This window comes from Fundulus heteroclitus, chromosome 16, assembly GCF_011125445.2.
Source record: "Fundulus heteroclitus isolate FHET01 chromosome 16, MU-UCD_Fhet_4.1, whole genome shotgun sequence".
NCBI classification, from domain to species: Eukaryota; Metazoa; Chordata; class Actinopteri; order Cyprinodontiformes; family Fundulidae; genus Fundulus; species Fundulus heteroclitus.
Window position 1 is genome coordinate 14,724,800 of NC_046376.1, and position 19,896 is coordinate 14,744,695.

A 19,896-nucleotide genomic window follows, 5' to 3' on the forward strand; every position below is an offset into this window, starting at 1 on the left:
GTTTTGTTAATTTAAAAAATGAGGGCAATGTTGCATAATTGCCTAATTTTCTTAATGAAAATTGCAAATATGTGTTGGTAACATTAAGCCCATGTCACAAGCTACTATCAATTAATAAATAATGTTAATTACTATATTTATCCAATTATTGCCCTTTTCTTGCCAAGACTGATCTTGTAACCATCTAGGTGTAAAGGGAAGTGTTGCCTCCTTTCATATTTTAAGCAACAGAACCACGCTAAAGCTTCAAAAGGTTAAAAGGCTTTGTTATACAAAATACTGGAGAAACCCACATTTTTAATGTTTTGATTTTTTTTTTTCTTAATGCATTACTTCCATTTTACATCTGTTGAATTGTGCGACATTTAAAATTGAAGGCTGAAAAATCACACATACCGGTAACTTAAATGTTGGGTTTATTGCATGAATTTATTGTTCTGGTACCTTAGACTGGTCACCATGCTAATTAGTGAAGAACAACAAAAAAGAAAAAAAAAAGAAACGGGTCCAAGAATGTGAAGGCGGAGCTGCTTGCTGCTGACTGTTTAAATTCTACATATTTACATTTACATAAATAGGATGAAGAAAACAAGTACCAATAATGCACATTAAAAAACAATCCTCAATAGAGGATTTAATGTCGCCGTACTTATCTGGACATTGCGCTGCAGACATCATTAGTATAGTAATAAAGGCACTCTGTAATTCATTGTATATATTAAATGGATTTAAATAGAAGAGCTTTCACAGTTTGTACAATACAGCGCTGATCCTGTTTCCAAACAATCCAAAATAACTCACAATTTAACAAGCTAATAATCAATGGCCACTAATGAACAACAAATATGTTAAAACTGATTTTAGTAATCTAAAAAGCAGCATCTTAAAAAAAATTTTTTTTTGTCACATTGTGTCCCAATAACACGCATACAGCACTCTAAATTCAAGGAGTTCTTGGTTGTTATAAAAAAAAAAACATATTAATAGATGGCATATTACTCACCATGGAACCCAGCGCAATGATGAGGAACTAAATACAAACAAACATGGTGGCTGTGAACCCCCTTTTCTAGCTTGTGTACCATTTCAGTGCAGAAATTGTCCTTTACGTTGCCTTTACATGGCCGTGGTGGCTAGCAATGGTAGTGACATTTAAATTCATTTCAGTTGTAGGCAAACCCTAACTCTGCAAGCTTCACCAAGTGTTTCTTCAGGCCTTTGCTGATATTTAAAATCATTAAAAATCCTCAATCATATCCCAGAAACCTTTGGGATATGATGCACTCCTGTAAAATGAACTAAATGGGTCATTTTAGAGACTATGTTTTGATCTTTGGTGTAAAATGTGTCGATCACATATAGATCCTAATAATCCTGCCAGGCACAGAGAAGGCTTCAGGTTAGCAATCAGCCAGTATTTTCAATAACTTACAGACTACAGAGTTATTCAAGGTTTAAAATGTGCATTAAAAACACATAGACGGCATAAAAAATCTATTTGTTAAGAGTTTTTCATACAGGGCCAGGTTGGTTTGGAAACCTTTTGTCTCTTGAATAATGAAATGATTTGAAAAGAACATTTTGTTCATACAATGGGTATGTTGCATGATTTGAAAGAAAGGGACCTAAAAGGAGAAATCAGGAGTAATCTGTGAAGGGGCGACTACTTTTTAATGATCATTTTGCATAGATTTGCATTGGGATTCCAATTTTGCTTTTTTACTTTAGAAATTATTGCATTAAATTTGTCTTGTTACTGAATTGGGCTCAAAAAATATCTTGTCACCTAAAAAGGGTGTTAACTACATTTCTAGGCAGTGTACACCAAAATACACCCAGAGTATTTTATATTACTGCAGTCAATTCAAGTAGCAAAATAGACATCTTGGTAAGTTCTGACATTCTTTTAATGAATGTCTTAATTTCATATCAAATTACTTTCAGGGTTCCTGAAATATCCTATAGAGCATTAAACCTTCCAAACCGTGTCAAAGAGATTCCCACAAAATCTGTCAGTAAGATTTTGAAAGCCTAAACGAAAGAATATATTCACAACATGTGGATAAACAAGTTACCTGTCAAAATAAAGTTCCGATGACATAAAAACAATTACATTACAAACATCTAAAAAAGAGAAGTCCAAAAAAGAAAAGGAAAAACAATCGTCAGCTCTAAGAAATCATCTTCCATAACTTCCAAGAAGGGAAACATTTTAATAAACATGAAAAGTTTTATTTTAAATAGATGAAAAAGAATAAAAAAACTGTTATTCTTTAAACACAAACTGTACAAATCTGTTCTCGGGACATTTAAAAAATTGCAAGTGCTGCTACTTCAGGAAGGAAATCCTCTGATATATATTTATCAAAAATATGCAGCTGCGGGAGCGCTTTTGTTCTTCATCTATCTAGAAAACTTTACAATGCTACAACAAACTCCAAAAATGTGAACGAGGCCTTCTCTTCGACCGCAGCGTTGAGCTTCCACGTCTTAGTTACCCCTGATGTCTCCCTTTCCTCTGATCTCCCATTTAAACTCACTTCCTCTTCACCTTCAGCTGTGCATCCCCTCTTCATCCACCAACTTCTTCTTTCCTCTGCGGCGTCCGTTTCAGTCGACCTTTTCAACTTTCCCGATAATCTTTTCCTCGAAGACGGGCAAGACGGCGTCATCCTCGCGAATCTCTTCGAACACCACCCCGCAGTCGAACTCATCGCTCACCTTCTTGAAATAATATCTGAAAATAGGCAAAAAAAGAGGTTAAAAAAAAGAGGTTTCCACATAGGAAGATGAAACAAATCTGAAATAAGAGTTCCAATGAGAATTGCCTGATTGTCACGTTAATTTTGGGCTTTTAATGATTTAAACTGTTATTTTAACTGTGCTGCCTGGATGGAATAAAATAAACTTCAAACTCTCTTCATTTTTGAAAACAAGAACCAGGAGCAATTTCCTTCTCCTTCACAGAGGGTCCAAACTAAACATACAGGCTTAACTGTATACATACATTCATGCTCTCATTAAGCAAGCTGCAATTCAACCAACAAGCGTTTTGCGCAATTCAGGCCGGATATTTGAATACTTCCTGGGAAAATTGGTCAAGTTTATTTAAACTGCAAGGTTTTACTGTCAAAGACCCGATTTTGAGTTGGAAACTGCAGGAACATCAGCGTCACTGTTCACAGGGATTAGCTTTATGTTGTCTGGTGCTGAATGGGTGCTGGCTGAGAGATAATTATCCACTCACTGCTTTGAAACACATATCTTCAATGGCTGACTGAAAAGTGCAGCTGACAACATGAAAACACCTTTCGAAGAAATGCTTTATGGTCAGACAAGTATGAAGTGGTACTGGTTCATTGCACACAGTGAATAGCCATGTTTTCCAAGAGCCTACTCGATTTTGCCCGCTGTATTCTGATCCGCTCGGCTTTAATCGTCACAAGTTGTTGGCTGGAAGAGGGAAACGCCTCATTGGGGAGGCTTTAGCCCCCATCCCCCGCCCCATGCCCCATCTCTTGTTTGCAACATTAACACTTTAATTAAATCTACGGGAAATGGTAAACAGTAAAAAGAAATAATCATTTTAAATAAAAACATAAATGAAAGGGAAAACATGCAAATGTTTGCATAATTGTATATGCACGATTGTCTTGGATATTTTTTAAGGATAAAATAATCCACTGGGATAAATATCTAGATTACACATCAGATTAAACCAACAATAAAATAAGGCACAGTTTCTCTCTGCCTGCACACGTATTGTGTGTGTTTGCGTGTGTGAGAGAGAGACAGAAGCGGAGAGGGGAGACAAAGCTGTCTGAACTGCTCCAAATTTTGCCCCAAGGAGATATGATTTTGAGTTTTAGGAATTTTTTTGCTTTGGCTATGGCGGGAGCGACGAGAACATTTTAGTAGCTCAAAAGATTTTTAACCACAGTGAAATTATTTTTACAGGTTGAATATTGCAAATTCATGCTGAGTGATATTTAGTCAAAAATCCCAGCTGCATTGGGATACGAGAACATTGGCATTTCCGACAGAACTTGGATTATAAATGCACATTTAAAAACTTTTTGGAATGGGTAAACCCGGCAAAACTGAAACTCCTTGTATGGTCAATCACAAAGCACCAGAGCCAACCATGCTACGTTCTGCTTAAAACCTGGGTTTAAAACAGAAAACAGAGACATTTGAATGAATACTACTAAATCTGCCAAGAAGAATATTTAGTTGGGTACATGTTTATTTTTAAGTCTGTATGTTTAATTTTAGCCATGTTTGGATTAGTGAGAACTCTAATTCAAACGTGAACATCCATATTTCAAAATTCATTGAAGTATGATTATTCCAAGCTTGGAAAAGGAAAGTTCAACTAAATCATTAAAAGCCCAAAGTGAATAAGAATTCATGCCTATGATGGGTTTATGAACATCTAACCTCATTTGTAACTGCCTTAGTTTGAATAAGATTTTGAATTTAAGCAGGATGTCTCTGATAAAAACTTACTTTATAACCAAACTCCTTCCCTGACAAATACCGGTCTACTAGCGTTCAGGTCAGCCGGGCATTTTGAAACCTAAGGAGGGTATTTTATAGACAAAGGCATATAGTATTGCTATGAGTCCCACCTGTAATTTCCTTTCTTTGTAAGAAGTTCTTTAAACTGGCCCAGTGTAACAACCCTCCCTTTGACAGACGTCCTGTACGGTATCAGCTCCTCACAGAAGTAGTAAGCCACGGTAATATTCTCGCAGGCCTGCTTTTTAGTGGCTTTATGTCTGAAAATGTAAAAGAAAGAAAAAAATTGATTAGAAAACACGAAGCTTTCCTTCTGTCCAACACTTTTGCAAATTAGGGTCAAACTGGTCTCTTCTAAAAGCAAAAAAAAAAAAAAAGTTTTATATATGCACAGGACAACTATGCAACTTCATACAACACAAACAGCAGTATAACAAAAACAAATACTAAAATTAAACTATCAAGAATGCATAAACCACACAGGTGTTTTCCTCAACACAATGTTGTGCTCTTAAGAGCGAAAAGACAGTGAGTGAGGTTGTCAGAGGAAACAATGGAGAATATGTTTCAGTCATTATATCTGTTTCAATCTTTCCAATATAATTAAAATACATGGCTTAATTAAACAAAATCAGGGACCCTAATAGAGACGACAATTCTGTCTCAAGTATTAAATCAGGGTATTGTATTGAATTTAATCAACACGGCTTGCTACCTAAAAAAAATATACCAAATACCATTGGCTTGTAAAACTGCATTATAAACTGTGCAGAGCAGTTTGGAGATTGAACAAATCTGCGTTTCCATGAAGAATCTACTTAGACAAAACCGAGTCCCTGTCTCTCTCGTCTCATGTCGCCTGCTCGATTTGCAGCGGTCAGACGAGTGCTTATGTAGGAAAGAACTTTGCAGAAAGCTATTGAAGCACTTTTTTATTAAAATTCATATGATTCAAGCAAGCTCATTAAGTAGTAGGTTTCCTACCTAGAATTGCAATGGAAAATTCAAGGTAATCTTGACACAAAGAGTGCAGGAGCTCCCATCGATTGGTTCACAGAGGAACGGATGGGATTTGCACCCATGAGCTTTGGTTTACAAGACCGACACCTTACCACTTGGCCACCACACCTACTTGCTAACCTAATTGCTCATTGGAGTGAGTGTTCACTCAGTGATGGAAGTGTGCAGGACAGAATGAATATTGGGTCATGTAAAAGATGATCAGCAGCTCCTGTAGAGACATGGACTTCTTAAGTTTTCATAAAAAGCCCAATCTCTGCCAGACCTTTTTAAAGAGTGTCTATGTGTGGGGCCCGTCTGAAGGTTCCAAGAAAGGGTGGTTCATAGGAACCTGAAGGGGGGTTCATTTGATTCAAGAAAGATCATTAAGATGTAGATTTCCTGCCTAGAAATGCAATGGAAAACTCTAAGTAATCTCAAAGCAGAGAGTGCAGGGGCACCCATCGATTGGTTCACAAAGGCAGGGACAGGGTTTGAACCCATGATCGTCAGTTTACAAGACTGATGCCTTACCACTTGGCCACCGCGCCTACATGTGTGGACGAGGCAAGCAACTCAGTGATGGAAGTGCACAGGACAGAATGAATATTGGCCATGTAGGTTGTAAAAGATCAGCAGGACCTGTAGAGACATTGAGTTCTTAAGTTTTCACAAAAAGCTTAGTCTCCGCCCGACTTTCTTTTTAAACAGTGTCTATGTGTGGGGACCTCCTTAGGTCCCAAGAAAGGGTGGTTCATAGGGACATGAAGTGAGGCACACAAGACAAGGTGTTCATATGATTCAAGCAAGCTTATTAAGCAGTAGATTTCCTGCCTAGAACTGCAATGGTAAATTTGAGGTAAAATCTCATTAAAGAGTGTAGGAGCTACCATCAATTGGTTCACAGAGGCACGGACGGGGTTTGAACCCGCGATCTTCGGTTTACGAGACCGACGCCTTACCACTTGGCCACCACGCCTACATGCTGATCTAATTGTTCATTGCAGTGTGGACTGATCCTATTCCGTGGATGAACCAAGCCACTCAGTGATGGAAGTGCACAGGACAGAATGAATATTGGCCATGTAAAAGATGATTGGCAGCTCCTGTAGACACATGGACTTCTTAAGTTTTCATAAAAAAGCACAGTCTCTGCCAGACCTTTTTAAACAGTGTCTAAGTGTGGGGACCCAAGAAAGGGTGATTCATAGGAACCTGAAGTGAGGCACACCAGACAGGGGGGTTCATTTGATTCAAGAAAGATCATTAAGATGTAGATTTCCTGCCTAGAAATGCAATGGAAAACTCTAAGTAATCTCAAAGCAGAGACTGCAGGAGCACCCATCGATTGGTTCACAGAGGCACAGACGGGGTTTGAACCCGCGGTCTTCGGTTTACGAGACCGACGCCTTACCACTTGGCCACCGCGCCTACATGCTGATCTAATTGTTCATTGCAGTGTGGACTGATCCTATTCCGTGGATGAACCAAGCCACTCAGTGATGGAAGTGCACAGGACAGAATGAATATTGGCCATGTAGGTTGGATATTGTAAAAGATCCGCAGCTCCTGTAAAGATATGGACTTGTTGAGTTTTCACAAAAAGCACAGTCTCTGCCGGACTTTCTTTTTAAACAGTGTCTAAGTGTGGGGACCTTCTTAGGTCCCAAGAAAGGGTGGTTCATAGGAACCTGAAGTGAGGCACACCAGGCAAGGTGTTCATTTGATTCAAGCAAGCTTATTAAGCAGTAGATTTCCTGCCTAGAACTGCAATGGAAAACTCTAAGTAATCTCAAAGCAGAGAGTGCCCATCGATTGGTTCACAAAGGAACAGACAGCGTTTGTACCCCTGATCTTCGGTTTACAAGAATGACACTTGGCCACCACGCCTACCTGCTGATCTAATTGTTCGTTGCAGTGTGGACTGATCCTGTGATGTGGATGAGCCAAGCCACTCAGTGATGGAAGTGCATAGGACAGAAGGAATATTGGCCATCTAAAAGATGATCAGCAGCTCCTGTAGACACATGGACTTCTTAAGTTTTCATAAAAAAGCACAGTCTCTGCCAGACCTTTTTAAACAGTGTCTAAGTGTGGGGACCCAAGAAAGGGTGGTTCATAAGAACCTGAAGTGAGGCACACCAGACAAGGTGTTCATATGATGATACACAAGCTCAGTAGATTTCCTGCCTAGAACTCCAATGGAAAATTCAAGGTAATCTCAAAACAAAGAGTGCAGGAACTCCCATCAATTGCTTCACAGAGGCATGGACGGGGTTTGAATCCACAATCTTCGGTTTACGAGACCGATGCCTTACCACTTGGCCACCCGCCTACATGCTGAACTAATTGTTCATTGTAATGTGGACTGATGCTGTGATGTGGATGATCCACTCAGTGATGGAAGTGCATAGGACAGAATGAATATTGGCCATGTAAAAGATGATCAGCAGCTCCAGTAGAGACATGGACTTCTTGAGTTTTCACAAAAAGTCATGTCTCTGCTGGACCTTCTTTTTAAACAGTGTCTAAGTGCGGGGACCTTCTTAGGTCCCAAGAAAGGGTGATTTATAGGAACCTGAAGTGAGGCACACCAGACAAGGTGTTCATTTGATTCAAGCAAGCTTATTAAGTGGTAGATTTCCTGCCTAGAACTGCAATGGAAAATTGTAAGTAATCTCAAAGCAGAGAATGCAGGAGCACCCATCGATTGGTTCACAAAGGCACGGACGGGGTTTGAACCCGCAATCTTCGGTTTACGAGACCGACGCCTTACCACTTGGCCACCGCGCCTACATGCTGATCTAATTGTTCATCCTGTGACATCATTTTCATCTCCACTATCTTAATTAGATTAAGCTCAAGATGGTTCTCACCGTACCAGTAGACCAACCGATCCACTTCCATTGTCCAAAATTGGTATTTTGTTATTGTCTCTTACAGTCCTGTAAGCAAAAATGGTAAATGGCTGATATTTGTGTAGCACATGATCCAGTCTGACAACCTCAAGGCGCTTTACACTACAGTCAGTCATTCACACCTTGACGGAGGTGAGCTGTGTTGGTAGCCACATCTGTCCTGGGGCAGACTGACAGAGGCGAGGCTGCCATATGTGAGCACCAAACATGCCTTCTGATCACTGCCAGCAGGCAATCCAGGTGACATGTGGTGCCCAAGGACTCAACGACTGAGCTGGTCAGAGGAGGGGACCAAACCGCTAACACGCCAATTGCAGGACAAACTCTCTTAAATCCTGCGCCACTGTCGCCCCCAAAAAACAGATTTAAAAAGGTTTATTGGTAAATCTAATAATGACTCTAATGGGGCCTGTAACCAACACGTTGGTGTTGCGTATCACACGACAGTGAATCCATCTGTCTCCTGTTCATCCACAGATGGCAACATGCAAGCGGCGTGACAAGAGATGCCCACTAATCACTATCATCACCAGACTTCCTTCTCACTCAACGAGTTATAACACGACATGTTGACATGACAACAGTGTCGGCAGATTATGTGTCACCCTAAATCAAAATCATTATCTCATCTAAAATAAAAGACGATCTCAGAAATTATAAACAGTCAGAAAAAAAATCTAATTCTTATCACTGCTAAACGGCAAATTAGAGTTGACTGGTCTTACTGCCACTGCCAAGCTGACAAAAAGAAGAAAACAAAAATGTTAAAACGGATGGCTATGAACTTCCTGTTTACATCCCTGAGGAATGCACCATTCTCTTTCTTTTCTTAAAAAATGACCATGTAGTCGTCACTTTGAAAACCACAATTTTAAATTGAGCAAAACTAAATATTTTCCTTATTTTATTACACATGAATCACATCCCGTATCTACCTAATATCCTTTTTTAAGGTTGTGTTTTTTGCAAATCTCAGCAGTTCTCAGTTCTCACGGCTCTAATGGGAAGGCTTCTCCCTCCGGATCTGCCAGGTAATCTGCCTTTCATCTTACTCTAACACATTTCGATGGCTCCCCGCCACCTATTTAGCACCCATCTTAGAGGGAAGTCAAACATCAAACAGAAACATGTTTTTCAGAAAACAACACAAACTGATTTGGTCTGTATCTGCAATACTCTAGCTTCTTTGCTTTTGCTGAAATGGGGAAAAAAAACCTTCCTACTTCCTCCATAATCCTTCTTTCAGCCTTTCTTTCAGGATCTGATCAAATATTTATCAATGTCTGATATTTATATTATTTTTGTTTTTATTGATTTATTGTCTGCCTAGACTTGACAAAGCGTGACAGCCAAGAGGGAAGGCTGGACAACGTAATGTAAATTTCAATCCTTAACTCACTAAAAAAATGTAAATAGCTTAATAAAAGTTATTAAATATTTACAATACATAGGAGTTAATATTTTAATGTAACATATTTATCCATGCACTCTTATAGGAGAAAAATGTCAACTTAAACAAATAAATTCACATTCCTCTAGATAATTTACTAAATTTAAGTTAAACATACATACCAAAAGCATCTCCATTTTTGTTTCTCTTTTTTTGCCAAACACTGGAAAAAAAAAAACTAGAAAGAAAAAGGTGTCTGGCTGAACCTAATCAAACCTCTTCCTATTTCTTTTTCTTTACTAATGGCGGTTGGCAAGCATCAATTCATAAACCTCTCTCTACCTGAATACAAGATTACACCTATTGGCTCTGGAACTACACTGCCCTCTTGTGTGCAAATAATCTAGCTGACAAATTAAAGCCAACATCCCTGAATCAAGAAATCTTTTTATTTATTTTTTCTTTAAAGCAACCCTAAATGCCACTTCCTGCAGCACTTACAGTGCTATCTCTGTTTTAGTATGTCTCTTCCAGCTTCGCACATCTACAGATGTACCTGTTTACTCATTCATCGTTGAGAAAATTACTTACTTTGAACATCAATTCTAAATTTATTCTGCAGATTTTTGTTGTTGTATTTATGTATGAACTTTGACTGGACAGTTCTAAAATCTGACTTTAGAGCACAGAGATAAAACTCCATATTTCCTTATTAAGGGACTTCTGAAGTTGGATAAATCCATTGGATTTTATTTAAGAGATTAAAGGAGGTGCAACGTTTTTAACTAATATTTAAACTCTTTCCTTCCACTGCACAGTTAAGTACTATTTTGTAACTGTCTATTGAATAAAATCCTTATATAATGCATTGATATTTGTAAGTGTAAAAAAAGTTTTGAGCTGTGTGAAAACCTTTGGAAGGCATCGTGTGTCTCTTCAGTTCGGTTGTCAAGTTTTCTATTGGTTGTTTCTAAAGGGCCTAAATGTGCATAATCACCTTGTTAAACCAGTGATAAACAGTGAGGAAACATTTTTAAAAGTACAGTACAGGGACAAGGTTTGGGGCTGTGGCAGTGTTAGTGGTGGGACAACGTGGACATACTCGGGCTCGGAGAGCTCGCCATCTGAAACGGCGGGCACCGCGTTGAGCAGAGGGACTGGTGAAGGCCTGACGGCGGCGCGGCCCCTTTGGATCACCTCCATCACATACCTGAGGGACCAAACAACCACAATTTAGACACAAAAGCTGAAAAAAAGGCAAATAAAAGCAGAACTGTCTGGACAACAGACTGTTTTGATTCCGTTAAGAGACTACATCTCTTAAGTGCACCGACAACTGCGGCATAAAGACGTTTTCTTTCTCGTTACCTTTGCTTAGGCTGCAGCGCTCCAGACTTAATCTTCTCCTCTTCGAGCCGCCGACACACCTCCTCGAGCTGGATGAGTGGGCTGGGAGCTGGGTTAGGAGGCATGGTGGGGTCCTGGATGAATGGGTGGAACGGCTGCACGTTGCTGCGCCCTTGGCCACTGAGGCACGGATGCATCGACCCTGATCTGTCGGAGGAGCTGAGGCGAGACGCCTCGTGGCTCGCAGTCCTCTTGGACCCACTGACACTCCTGAATGTGAAGAATACCAATAACTTCAATTGGGAGAGAAATATGGGAGGTGGTGCTTTCTTTCAAGGTGAGACTTTTTGTCACTTTTAAACTAATCTAATGTGATTTATGGCTTTGTAAAGAAAAAAAAAAGGATCCGCTAACCCATATGGACTTTTTTTATGGTGACCCATTTCTTTCTGTCCTTCCATCAGCCACAACAGGATCTTCTGTTTTTTCTCCGTCTCCTCTGCAGGCCGTGGCGCGTCATAAGCCCTCGTCTCCTCACCTCTCTTGAATGCCCGTTTACACTGAGGCCCACCTTTGCTGCTGCGTAACGAAAGCATACAACTGATACGTAGAAAACAGAGATTCTGGAAACGTAAGGAAGGAATAAACGGATTAAAGCTGCACCACAACCTGAAGCCAATGTGCTCCACCGGGTTGGATATCATGCCGTCTGCATAACTTCGAGGTTTCGAGCTGTAATAGCTCGTCTCCAGGCTCCAGGCAGAGCTGCCGTGCGTACGCGAGGCCCCCTCGGGCTCCGCGGCGCTCGCGTGACTGTGATGCACAGATTTGTGGTGGTACAGATGGCTCGTCTCTCCCTTCGAACCGTGCCTAGCTGAGTGTTTACCCTGGCCCGGCTGCGCCACTCCTCTGACCCCGGAGAAACCGTCCGGAGAGCGAGACTTGGGGGAGTGGCGCCCGGTTCCCGGAGACTCGCAGATGGGCGTCTTCATGACACGCTGGACGTGGTCGTCCAGGATACTTTCTGGGTTTTCCTCGTGAGCGTCTTGGACGGAGGGACTGCTGTATGTGATGTCGGCGTAACGGGGGTTGTAATTCAGTGAATAAGCACTAGGGGGGAATCTTTGACTTGGTAATGACGAGGGCGAGGAAACTTCATCCCCTTCTTCCTCCTTTAATAAAAAAAAAACACATAAAGATAATAATAAAAAAAAAAAAAAATCAAGATCTCTAAACGTGATCGCTTTATACATTTCCATTTTGCCAGTCCGACCTAACTGTACACTCCTATTTCAAATTTGGAGATGGCGGATTCTACCCATAACACTAATAAATGCGTAATTTCTCACTCTGACTGCAGAAGTGTGGAGACAAAGCGTGAGCTCAGCCAATCAGTATGCACACAACACATCTGTGCTCGCTCTGTGTCATGACAACTGCAGCTGATCCAGCTTCAGCTTTGACTGACTGGGACAAAACTGTTCTCTGACAGACTCTGCTCCGGGGGGGGATTTAACGGGCGGGGTGCTACGGGCATTTATAACAGGGGTAGAGAAAAAGATGGAGAAGAGGACGTGCAGGAATGAACAAAAAAAAAAAGTGAATAAATAAATCAGAGGGGAGGGAGAGATTTGTGCATGGCTGGTAATGGGCAAGTTTGATTCTGAATGTTAAACGGGCCTCAGATTACTAAAATACATATTTAGAGATAATAAGGAAACGTATTCACTGCAATCATTTAGGCCACAACAATGTTCACATGCAGCAGGAGGGGTAGGCTATTTTTTTTTATTATCTGGCGAGTCAACGCTCAAAGGTGTTATTATATCAGTTAGGTCAATTATTAAAGTGTAGCTACAGTGAGAGCAATGAATAAAAAGATTTAAAGAGCTGGATGCAGCAAAAAGTTGGAGGAGGACTCAAGTTAATTTTGCCACCACGCTCAGCGAGCAAGTTGGTACACGGGAGGTGACAAAGATAAGAACAACAGCAAAGATGGGCATCTTAAGGCCATGAAGTCTCCATAATTACTGTTAAATACTGTCTACATTCCAGCTGACTATTTGGGACACATACTAGGGGGAAAAAAAACATTTAAAAAAACATCAATATGTAGACTTTTCTAAACTCTGTTGGGAACTGACTGAGCTAATTTGCAACAAAACAGAGAGGGTCTGGCGTAAAAACAAAAGGATACGCGGAAAAGTGCCCCGATCTCATTGTTGGGTAGGGTGGAGGATCTGGAATCCTGTGGGAGTGTATTTAGTTTTTCTTGACTTTTTGAAAAATGTGCCAGAAGATTAAAGTTGTGTTGTGTTGTCAAGAAGTCTTTTCAGCAGGATAATAAATCCAAACCAACAAAGAACTTAAACAAAAAAAAAATAATAATAATAATAATCAAGCCTTGTTCTACAGATATATCAGTCAACAGAAAAGCTGCTGGGCGAGCTACAGAGAAAACCCATGACTGTCAACGAGATGTGCAACAAAAACCTCTTTTCTGTTAAAGTTAAAGGACTGGACTAAGTATCGCCCTACTGTCAAAAATTAGGATTATAGATAATTGTGATACATGCGATTACACCCCCCCCCCCCCCTCCCAATATAGAGATACTGGTTATTGAGGCCATAAAGAAGCAGTTCCTGATGCTTCTTTTAATCACTTTGCTGGAAAATAGGTATTTAATCAATTCAGTGCCACAAAATTGTTATATAATCGTTTTAACATCCAGTAAAAAAAAAAAAATTGGTTCAGGGATCTAGAGAGTTTACTTTTTATTCTGTACTACTTCCTTATGTAACAGCATATTGCTTTATAATTATTTTATGACTAAAGAGCTCAAACCAAAGCTTATTTTTTTCCCTCCTCTGTATAGCCACAGTATTAAGTTGATGAAGGCAGTCATTTCATCTTTACCTCGCGGTTTCAATGAAACAAACCTACAGCTCTGTGATGGCAGCTTGGTTTCCTTTCATAGCCCTCCACATAAATTATCCACCTAGAGAATTAATAGTTGGCAGAGCGTTTACAGGGAGATTTCCTTTGTGGGAACGGCAGCCTTTTCATCGGCGTTCCAAGTGGCATCAAACAGGCCCGGCCCAACGTTCCAGGCTTACAAGTGGCCGAGCGTGCAGGTGCTCCGTCCGATTCATGCGGGAAGCCAGATTGCTGACAGGCCAAGGACGTGATTCATAGGGCCTTTTACTCTTCACTCCAATGGCTGGCCTCGTTTATTTCATTAAGGCCAGACGGATTTACGTCTCCTTTGTTTTTGAATATTAGAAGACTGACGGCTAGGCACACACCTCATTGGCTGGCCCAGAAACAGATGTCACTGGCCCTCGAGTGATATTCAAACCTGATTTTCAGCTATCTACAGTGGGCTTATCAAATTATTCAATAGAAGAGTTAGTAAAATTTTGATATCAATTTTGCACAATTAGGTCTTAAGACTAAATCTTTTCTTACTCCTGGCTGCTTAAACTCATAGTAAATTTTCCTTCCACATTAGAAATAGATCATCTTGTTTTTTTTACTATTACAACTATTACATTAGTCTGATTACTTTAGGTTTCTATCCTAACTATTTTCACCATTTCAAAAAACAAAATCTTCATACATTCAGCTGCAAATTCCAGAAACATGGACATAATTTTACCTACTTAAGTGTGAAATAGAGCTGCACAGTATCCAATCGCAATTGCCATCACAATATATGTGAGAAATGTTGAGATTGCAAAGGACTTTTTGGATGCAACATTTGGGTGGATGTAATATTTAATGTGTTAGCTATTCATGCTCTTCTGGGCCATAGTACATTTAGAAAGGTGAATGGACTCTAAAGTCCCTTAATGGCTTATTAAACAACACTTACTTCAGTGGCAGAATGCTAGAGATCATGCAGTGCGGTGGAGGCATTGTCTAATGGTGAGTGTCTGAAAAACGAGTGTTAATCATAATCGGTATCAACATTTTTGGCAACTTTACTGCAAATAAATATTCTTTTCCAGCCCAAGTGTGAATATCCACAGCAGAGAATCTGCTTGCGCTTTTTTAGAAACAGAACGTGAAACGATCATACCAGTCGGACTCTTCTCAGCCTCTCCTCCAGTTTCTCCTCGGCCTCCCTCTCCCTAAGGACGCCCTCCAGCCTCCCGATCAGCTCGGCGGCGAACCTCTCCGGCTCCACGTGTATATCCTTTGGAATCCGGTTTGTGCGCTGGAGGAAGAAATGTCAGACTGTAAGCTCGCTGTGGAATGTTTTTTCCCACCACCACGAGTGTCTTTCAAGAACAGTTTTAGCACGGTTGACCCCGCACTTCCCATCAGAGGTCGGATTGAGGAAGGGAAGCAGGAAACAATGAAAGAAGGCAGAGCAGAGAGTGTTGCTTCCAAAGGGACTGTGAATTTAAATATGAATTAACCTGCAAGATTTTACACCATCCAAATCTCACAGAAATGATTCAGGGTTGCTGTTGTTTTTTTCCTGGTTAGCTTTTTGATGCTTGCTGCATATGTGCCAAACATTTCTGTTTGTATAAAGTAATTTAATACAAATCTTCTTGTTACAGTTTACATTTCAGAACTGGGCTAATATTATGAAGTTAAGACGTGGGACGCTAACAGACTGCTATCAAAGGAGATGGAAGACTGAAATTAAGCAAAGTAGTAGTTTAAAGGTCATTTATGTAAACAGGTTATTACACCGTTTGCAGTTTTACGTTTTTTAGCTGTTACCGATTTTTCACCTCCCCCCCCCCCCCCCCCCCAAATTATCATTTGAATAATACAGGACATGTGTGACAGCAAAGATAGGAAAAAGTTGGGAATTTATTTATCATGTTGTCATTTTTATGTGAAAAGAAAGCTGGCATTTTAACAAGGAGGCGTAGACTTTACATTCTCTAAAATAAGGGCTCTAGGTATATTTGCTCCCATGGTAGATGTTTAAATGGCTTTTTAGGAGCATCTTTTTTTTTTTAAAACAAAATGACATTTAAAACAAGATAAATGTGTTTAAGGCGGGAGATGTGAGCATCATGCGCTCTACTGCATAGTAAATTTACACTTAGGACAGTGGGGTGCCATGTGTGGCTTTTTAATTGGACTCTTTACTCCCAGGCCTAATTAGGGCCAGGGTTTTCCCACCAAGCGACAGCATAAAGCTGCAGAGGGAGGCATCAGGCTGTCATAGGGGAGGATTCGTGTCTGCTAGGCTTCAGCGCGCGCAGCTTAGGAAGGCATCAAGCTGCATTTAGACAGCCTTCTCTTTCACCATCAGCTATTCTTATACTCCATCACAGGCGCTGTAACACAGCTGAACTAAAATATGCACATTTCCAATGGCAGAGCAGAGGAAAAATAAGCAGAGACAGACAGTTACAAAGAGAGAGGTGTAGAGGCGGAGAGCGAGGTGGAAGGGAAATATCCCATGAATAACTCACTGGAAAATGAGGTAGTGGCACTCGCCCGTTTGCTTTGGCGCTCTCGTGCATCTCCCGGCGATGCTGTTTGCGGTATCGGTATGGTGGAACACCATCTCTGGAATGAGCAACAAAAGATATTTTCATAAATCATCCTCATGAATAAACAACAGAGGCCGCTTTGAAGCTGAACGTTTCACACTGCGTTCCCTTTCTGAAACAAACACCCAAAAGTGTCTTTGTTCTCCTGTGCGGCAGCAGAGGGATTCTTGCAGCGTTGTGGCTCTACGTTCTGCATCGTAATTGGTCTGGTAGATCACAGCAACGTGTTTCACATGCATGCATGTGTAGCAACCGTCGGACTGGTTCTCCCGATCACCTGTGCCGGATGCTTAGGACCAATTAGCTGATCACAGCATTTTGAAGCACTTTTTTTTGGCCAGCTGTGCACAATTTGAAAGCTCTGGCTCAATTCCTCGCTGCCAACTCGCTGTACCAAAAGGAGATTTTTTAAAATTCGTATCTGCAACTCACAACTAGCTGATTCATTAACAGGCCCTGAAGTTCTTTTTTCTAAGTAATGCAAGATAAAACACTTGGTTTGCTCTCCAGCTTGCAGGTGAACGTTATGGAAAAGAAACATTTACTTTTCCCCTGCATTTTCTCCATCCATATAAACATTTAACTGCATTAATTACGCTATATGTTTTGAGTCCAGTCCAGACGACCCTTTTATGGTTAAAATCGCAGAGTCAGGCAGTGTATAAGCCTGCCGTGATGTAACCACTCCGGTAGAAATGCGCTTTAGCGATACGTACACACTGCTGTCTGTGAGCGAAAGCGTCTCTGCGTCACTGGACATGCTCTGCTGCTCACTGTCATTGGCACTGGTGGCCGGGGCCAGAACATGACCGGCGTTGACGTAGTATGGGTTGATGGGCTCTCGACACGGTCCGTGCCTGTCGACAGAAATAAGAGGAAACAGAAAAAATATTAAAAGGAAATGAAATAAAACTAAATAAATCAGAATTATTTACAAAAAAAAGGTTAACTGAAAGTCAATTTCTTACCCATGCTTGACATCTCGGTTTTTATTTTTTAAGAAAATGATTGCTGTATGGTCTTCTCTATCGAACTCTTTAACATTTTTAGAGCAGCAAGAATTTACAACTATTCATAAAAAATATTAATTAGAATACCTTGTTAAAACAATACTACTTTTTTGCCAAAGACATACATTTTATTTTTGTTTTGTTAATTTTTTAACATATCAGATATAAAACTTAAGATATGAACAATGGTGTTTTTTGAGGCAGAACATCATAAAAATATATATATTTTTTTACCAAGTTGAATTTCTTTTTATAAAGCCACACAATAAAAACAAGACTATATAATTGAGTTTAATTCCCGTTTCTTGTGCTCATTGAGGTTTGCCGGCATCCTTTGTTGTCCATCTCCCTCAAAGTGAGATAACTGGGTTGAAGGTTTTTACTTTGGGCTATTGCAACACTCCATTTGTGATTTTGTTTTCAGACATAGGTTTGGGCCAAACTTACAACTGTTTGACAGATAATTCTAGACAGAAGTTAAGAGTCAGCTCAATGACTCCAAGGAGTCGGGGTCCTCTGCCAGCAACACAAGCTGAAACCAGTCAGCCCTCCCTTGGTGTGCTTGACTATATGGTCTCCTCCAAGAATTTATCTAATTGTATTCAAGTAAACGCACCTGACTGCTACCTTTTCTCTTCAAATCTACAGAAAAGGTAAGCGTGTGCCACGCCCAGTTCTTACATTTTGTTTAATAAATACTGACATCGTGATCTGTTTTGTGGATTTGTACAATTGTCATTAAACATAAACACATTAAGGCTACGTTCACACTCCAGGACACGCAACACAGTAAAGGCTAGATTATGTCCTGATACATAAAGCCCAAGAACCTAGAGAGAGTTAAATACCCCAATTGGCCAACCAGGCAAGACAAATACTTAGATTGTGAGACACCACCACCTTTGTTAACTGCCAGTTAAAGACCTAAACCTTCAACTCAGGTTTTCCCACAATTTAAAATATGAAGCACAGCTTTTTAACCTGCCGTACATCAACAACAAGACAGAGAGTTTATTTGACACCAATCACCGACTTAGCTGAACAGACTCCTTAAAGGGCTCTGCACCCATGAATTATGAATGTTAGGCATCGTTATTCTTTATTCAAATAGGAATTCCCCAAAGCATTTACCCAAAAGCCTTTCTCCCTGCTTGGAATGCAGAGGAGCCAGGAGCTCAAACGAAACCTTCGTGACAAACAGATTTTCATCAGCAACAGTCGGCAGAATAATTTACAGCACTGGGATGGTTAAGGTGCATGATAACTAAAGAATGCACCTTTAATTACAGTTAATGTGGCAGTTGTCTTTTAGTTTGGGCAAAAAAAGAATAACATTGTGAAAGAAAAGAAGTTCTAACTTAGCATTTGACTTAAAAAAAACGACTGTTTGATAATTTAAAAAAATATATCTGAAGTATACAAACTCATTTTCGTAAAGACAATAAATACCCGTGATGGCATAACCATATCAGTATTTAATTTTGTCAGGTATTAAACGTTCAGTGATTCCCAACAGTAAAACCAAATGAATAGCTGGTACGATTCATGCAGTTAAAAAATGGTTATGTGTAATATTGTAGGAGCACCTGTGCCCAACAGGTAAGTTGCAAGGCGCTTATAACAGCTTATTTACACAAACATGTATAACCAAAATCTTTATTTATACAGAAAAGCAACAATTTTCAACATCGGCTAAAATAACATACCGTACTGATTATTACAGATATAAGCTTAATGATGGTCTATAAAATGTTATTCATTATTGTTTTTGCTACAGTCTTAAACAAAAACCTAGAATAAACAGTTTTGCTATATAGCTTTTTTTTTGTAGCGTAACTGGAAATTGAACAAACTGATATTAGCCGGTTATTTAATTGGGTTATCTGCTCAGCTAGCCAGCCTGTAGCTGCATGTTTAACAGAGAAGCCGCTCAACTGCAGTTTTAGAGCCGCGTCACGTTAATAAGGCCCATTTCTAACCATCCCGGTCTGCTCCGCTGTCAACTGGACAGGGAAACCAGTGTGGCGTTAGTTTTGTTATCCGTACACGCCCATTTCCGTTTGCTAGGACTCTCTGAGGACGCCCGCGTGCCGCCCAGATCTCTGTGACCGCACTGACTTTGTGCCGACAGGAACAGTAACAGTCCCAGTCAATGCGTAGCATGGAGCACATAGATCCAGAAGAC

General features: G+C 40.2%; 1 protein-coding gene and 4 non-coding genes across 7 annotated transcripts in view; all 5 read right to left on the minus strand.

The window, feature by feature from the left end:
• Positions 1–399: 399 nt before the first annotated feature.
• Positions 400–19,896, minus strand: part of axin1 (axin 1) — a 58,213-nt gene continuing 38,716 nt past the window's right edge. For all 3 annotated transcript variants that reach the window (XM_012857995.3, XM_012858001.3, XM_036147892.1), the window contains 9 exons: positions 17,418–17,558; positions 16,621–16,717; positions 15,258–15,395; positions 11,845–12,347; positions 11,590–11,754; positions 11,197–11,445; positions 10,931–11,038; positions 4,632–4,781; positions 400–2,737 (listed from right to left, as the gene is read on the minus strand). In XM_012857995.3, the coding sequence (XP_012713449.2) occupies positions 2,611–2,737; positions 4,632–4,781; positions 10,931–11,038; positions 11,197–11,445; positions 11,590–11,754; positions 11,845–12,347; positions 15,258–15,395; positions 16,621–16,717; positions 17,418–17,558 (1,678 nt within the window). In that variant the 3' untranslated portion in view covers positions 400–2,610. The remainder of the gene's footprint in view (positions 2,738–4,631; positions 4,782–10,930; positions 11,039–11,196; positions 11,446–11,589; positions 11,755–11,844; positions 12,348–15,257; positions 15,396–16,620; positions 16,718–17,417; positions 17,559–19,896) is intronic.
• On the minus strand, positions 6,000–6,071 carry trnat-ugu. Its single transcript has one exon. It is a non-coding gene; the product is annotated as a tRNA-Thr (tRNA).
• trnat-cgu lies at positions 6,428–6,499 on the minus strand. Its single transcript has one exon. It is a non-coding gene; the product is annotated as a tRNA-Thr (tRNA).
• trnat-cgu lies at positions 6,880–6,951 on the minus strand. The gene has a single exon. It is a non-coding gene; the product is annotated as a tRNA-Thr (tRNA).
• trnat-cgu lies at positions 8,242–8,313 on the minus strand. The gene has a single exon. It is a non-coding gene; the product is annotated as a tRNA-Thr (tRNA).